Here is a 5,000-nt window from a genome sequence, read left to right on the forward strand (position 1 = left end):
CCTCTAACTCAGTGATAATCCATCCTCTAGGTTTACTTTTGGGAAATTGGCAAAGGAGCATTTCAAGCTGAGAAATGGTCTGTTACTCGACCTCTAACGTATCATTAAATCAAATAACAATTAGTGACATTACTAAAGGCATAAAATTGTGTTATATTGATATGCATAAAGGTTCTGCTGCATGCTCTTAAAACACTAACCCTGTATTCGTCACCATAATTAAGATCGAATTAAACTCATCAGTCACTGAAACCTCTCATTACCTTCATTTTCATCACGAGCCAAAGGGGTTATTTCGCAGAATAGGGTGCCATTAATTATCAATTAACTGAATCACAGGCACTTAATTTCATAGTATAAAGTACTGTGTTATGAACCATTCAGAAACGGTCATCTAAATTATGAAAGTATTTCATTACTGGCATTCAAATGCTGTAGCAAACAGGGGGCTATGCTAACTGCAAAAGTAACATGGGTTCTCGATCACATTTGTTGTTCGGTTTATTTTATTACTCTTGAGAAGGCACTAAAACATATCCCGTTGTTAATTTACTAGAAATCAATATATTGATGAAACATCCCCATGCACCACACTCTCTTGAGAAAACGGTAAGCGTATGTGCACTGTGCTGTTAAAAAATATATATACAACATTAGAACACCACTACTTCCAGTTTGGCTCGTCAACCCTCACTTTGATCGAGGTTTTGTAAATCAGTACTATTGTTCATTTCAAAGGAGTATAATTTTATAATTTCTCTTATATGCCGAGACAACTATTACAACTGAAATGTGGATATTTGAAGTGCATCAGAGTACTGATATTCATTACCATTCAACAAAGCGTCTGAGGAAATTAACTTTCAACATAATTCCGACGAACGAACCTGGACAATTTTACGTCTAAGGAATCTGCGATTTGCAGACATACAATAGCTGATGTAGTGGCCTTATCAAATTTTAAACAAGGTGTAGTGGGGTTCTCCCTTGTCCTTCCTCCTTTTCTTGCACCCTCATCACGTGTCCATTCTCTATAATTCTGTCGCTATCTTCCTCCTCGGCCGCAGGGGAAGAACGCTTTCGTTCCCCGGGGCCTTTGTATATAGAGGTTATATCCTGCATATAACACAAATTTGAACAAAACGCTTTGCTGTGTACGAACAGGCGCGTGCTTCGGCATTTTACGCGTAGGAATACAGAATATAGGTACGGAATTCGTAGTAATAATCGAGCAAATATGAAAGAAACTGGGGAGTCTTATGGCAGGACTATTTACATCATATCGATGATAAGTCACAGCGAACATTACTATTATTGTCTCCGTCAAAGTATGAGGCATTAAAAGTATTTTTCCTGTCATGGTGATTCATGGAAGGCCTGTGCTAATCAATAGCGACACCGCGAGTGCTAGGCTCTCTCTTTTTCCTTCATTTAATTTTCAAATACCTCGGATTTTATCTTTTAACGACAACTAAGATCCATGTAACGATTTATGTCCAGTGCTAAATCAGTCTGGAGACTTCTGGGTGATCTTAAGCGCAGCTCAGACTCTTATGATTATATATACGTCGGAGTTACGACGTTTAGCGACACATACAGGACGACAACCTACAACCGACAAACACACACACACACACACACACACACACACACACACACACACACACACACACACACACACACACACACACACACACACACGTACACACACACACACACATATATATATATAGATAGATGGTTAGATTGATAGATATACACTATATATGTATATGTTTATATATATATGCGTATGTGTGTGTCTGTATATATATGTATATATGCATAACTATATATACTTGTATGTGTATATATACATATATATATATACATATATATATATATGTGTGTGTGTGTGTGTGTGTGTGTGTGTGTGTGTGTATGTGTGTGTGTGTGTGTGGGTGTGTGTGTGTGTGTGTTTGTTTTTGTGTCAAACGCACAAAAGAATGATAAATAGGTAGACAGATCGCTCTATGACAAACATATTGATCTGGGCAGACTTAGTAAAAGGGGAAATTGCACAGCCGAGTAAAGTTGTTACAAGTGTCCCAGGCTGTGCAGATTTATCCTTCATTTCTTTTATGATGCCTCCATTGAAACCTACGTGTATCATTACGGCTTGCCAGGGACAGGACGAAGATTATATGCGCTACACACACTGCCATTTGCTACTGCGTCGGGTTCGTGGAAGTATGTCCTAACCCATTTCGACAAAAGTGTAGGGCAATATTATTGAGGCGGACAATGTACAGACGTCTATCATACAAAATATTGCCGTTCAAACTTTTAAAAAGATATTCATTTCTTTGTTCCGATAATGAAGATGACTCCCTTGTCCACAGCAGTGTTAAACTAAAGGCAATAACGAATCGATACTTGTGATGGCTCCTTTTATTCTCGCCGGTTAAAGAATAAACAAGTAGAAGTTTAGTTATGACGAAAAGTAACAACACGTATCGTGACATATCGATAAGAGGGGCCAGTTACTTTCCGAGTCACGAAAACAGGCATAATAGAGATGTATATGAGGAATATGGTGGTATTACTATCTTCCGTAATGTGGTTGTATGGTTTAGAGTGTGAGGGAGTACGAGTGTGGTTTAAAGATTTTATGCACACGGAATTAATTAATCACGACATATGGTTCCACGAACCATATGTCATGAAATTAACCCGTACGTTCTTTGTATTTTTTTACTAAAGACCCTTGTAGTAAATCTAATGTAATCATCGCAATCAAGGTTCACTCTGCAACTCTGAGCAGGTTTCCGACCGATACATTCGGCGATATTAGAGACAAAGATCGAGTTCCACCAACACGTGAGTAGCAGTCGGCTCCCTCCGCGATGCCGTGCCTTCGCTCCTCGACTCCCGTTGTCGTTGCGGCTTGATGAAGGGCGCGCTCTGGAGAGTCAGGGCGAAAAGAGATATGTTATGGGGGCACCGAGAGCCACATGACAGTAATGAAGGACGTGGGGAGAAGAAAAGAGAATGACGTGGACATACTAGAGAAAAGAAAGAAGACAAAGATAGGGAAAGAAAAGTTTCTGGTTGAATTTTAAAATCTGCACAAACTGTTTTAGGATTCAATGTATATTTACATATACAGCCTACTACTGTGAATTAGTTGGCGATCATATTATACTAGTATGCTGTCTCCGCCCCCACGCTCACAGAGACTAAACATGCACCAAGCGCAAGCTCTGAGCACGCACCCTCAACGTGGCAACCAGCAAGTGAGCTCCATGAAGCTGGTAGAGCTCATAGGCCGACAGTGGTTTCATCGCCCCGACGCCGGCCTGCGGGGAAGGTGCCCATGTGTAAAGCGGGACGAGTCTCGGCTGGACGAGAGAGTCCACGATGGCGGGGGCGAGGCGGCCGTAGTCCGGACTCTTGCCGTACACCGTCGCCGGCAACCGCACTCGTGCCTTCGGTGAGACGGATGCGTTATCGTCGCCATCTTCACTAGCAGGGAGAATATATCTAAAGACTTCACTCTGTTCTCTTAAATAAGATGGCGTGGTTGCCTTTCATGCCAACTGCCTTGGTTCTGACATCAGAAAATAAATAACAGAATATTTATATTCTGACATTGTTGGCAATAAAGCGCTAACAGGTTCTCGCAGTTGCAAACAGCGGAACACTTACAGAAGGTCCCAGGGCGTGTCACTTTGTTATGACGCTTCACTAAATCATCATAATGACAATGCAGAGCACTGTAAATCCAAGACAAAATTAGACAGCCATAAACATCGTGTTCTAACCATTAATAACCTGTACTATGATATTTTCTCTGTCGTTAGAGGTGCGGGCGAGGGAAGAGGAGGTGCAGTCCGAGAGATTCATTTTTTCTCTGTTGAGTTTTTTAATCTAGCGATTATAAAATGAAGGCCTACCTTGCGGCTGCTCGAACACGTGGCGTTAGAGCGAGACAAGTCCTCGGCGAGTCTCACGGCCATTAAACCGACCTGGAGAAAGTCCTGGCGAGAAAGTGGAATTGAATTACTCACTTTTCCATCACAGGATGGCTCTCAAAATAACAGAATGCATTTACCTGATGAATAACGCATGTCATTAGGTGGAAGTGTGAAGCTCAGATATGCCCTGGCAAAATATGAACTTCTGTCCAGGTAGAGGGATATATCAACTGTTATGGCGTGTAGCTGTTTATGCAACTACGCTCATTTCAAGAGTGATGTGTTTTTGATTGATCCAGTTGTTTTCAATTACTCACCAGACAAGTTTTCATTTTAAAGATATAAAGGCGATCAATTGTACGTTGATAGGGAATATTAATCATAGAATATTCCAATTCTTTGTGCAAAGTCATTACTAGTTTTACTAGAATGGCTGCTTTTAAGACATAACATGTTTTGCCATTTACCACATCAAGAGAAATATCAGCAAAAAACACTCGGTGGCCAGGAGCTGGTTGCAGGGCATGCGAGACATCATCACGCACAGAAGTGAAAACCAGCCAATCACAGTCACTCTCGGTGTTCAAGCGATCCAATTCAGAGATCTGAAACGTAGGCAAAGTCAAATCATCAACCATGATGGCGGTTCACATTGGACATCGCATTTCATTCATAAAATATAAAATCTTGAATTACTTAAAACAAGACCTAATTTTATTGTTAAAGAATGTTGCCAGGCATTATACTAGTATGCACAATGCACTTTTTAAAATATTTTTCTGTTTTAAACGGAATATTGAGGATCCTTGTTTGAGTAAAGTTGTGTCATATATATAAAGTACTCTAGTTCATATCCAATCTTAGTTGACAAAACCTTGATAAGGACAGTAACTGACTCATAAATAATTTCCCGAGTCCTTGTGCCACCTTCAGAGCGCTCACTGACCTCCCGCAGCAGGCGTCTGAGTGTCCCGCCCTTCGCGAAAACCACGATGCGACGGGCGTCCCGCTCTTCCCAGCGCCGCAGGACGTCTCGCAGGAACG

The 5,000-nt window shown here is 41.1% G+C and overlaps 1 protein-coding gene across 1 annotated transcript in view; it reads right to left on the reverse strand.

The window, feature by feature from the left end:
- The window catches only part of LOC125034786, a 34,223-nt gene that overhangs the window by 24,111 nt on the left and 5,112 nt on the right, over positions 1–5,000 (reverse strand). The window contains exons 3-7 of the mRNA XM_047626753.1: positions 4,903–5,000; positions 4,424–4,561; positions 3,936–4,019; positions 3,255–3,467; positions 2,858–2,943 (exon numbers count right to left, since the gene is read on the reverse strand). The exon at positions 4,903–5,000 is cut by the window's right edge and continues 117 nt beyond it. Of these exons, the coding sequence (XP_047482709.1) occupies positions 2,858–2,943; positions 3,255–3,467; positions 3,936–4,019; positions 4,424–4,561; positions 4,903–5,000 (619 nt within the window). The remainder of the gene's footprint in view (positions 1–2,857; positions 2,944–3,254; positions 3,468–3,935; positions 4,020–4,423; positions 4,562–4,902) is intronic.

The sequence above is a fragment of the Penaeus chinensis genome, chromosome 18, assembly GCF_019202785.1.
Source record: "Penaeus chinensis breed Huanghai No. 1 chromosome 18, ASM1920278v2, whole genome shotgun sequence".
NCBI lineage: Eukaryota > Metazoa > Arthropoda > Malacostraca > Decapoda > Penaeidae > Penaeus > Penaeus chinensis.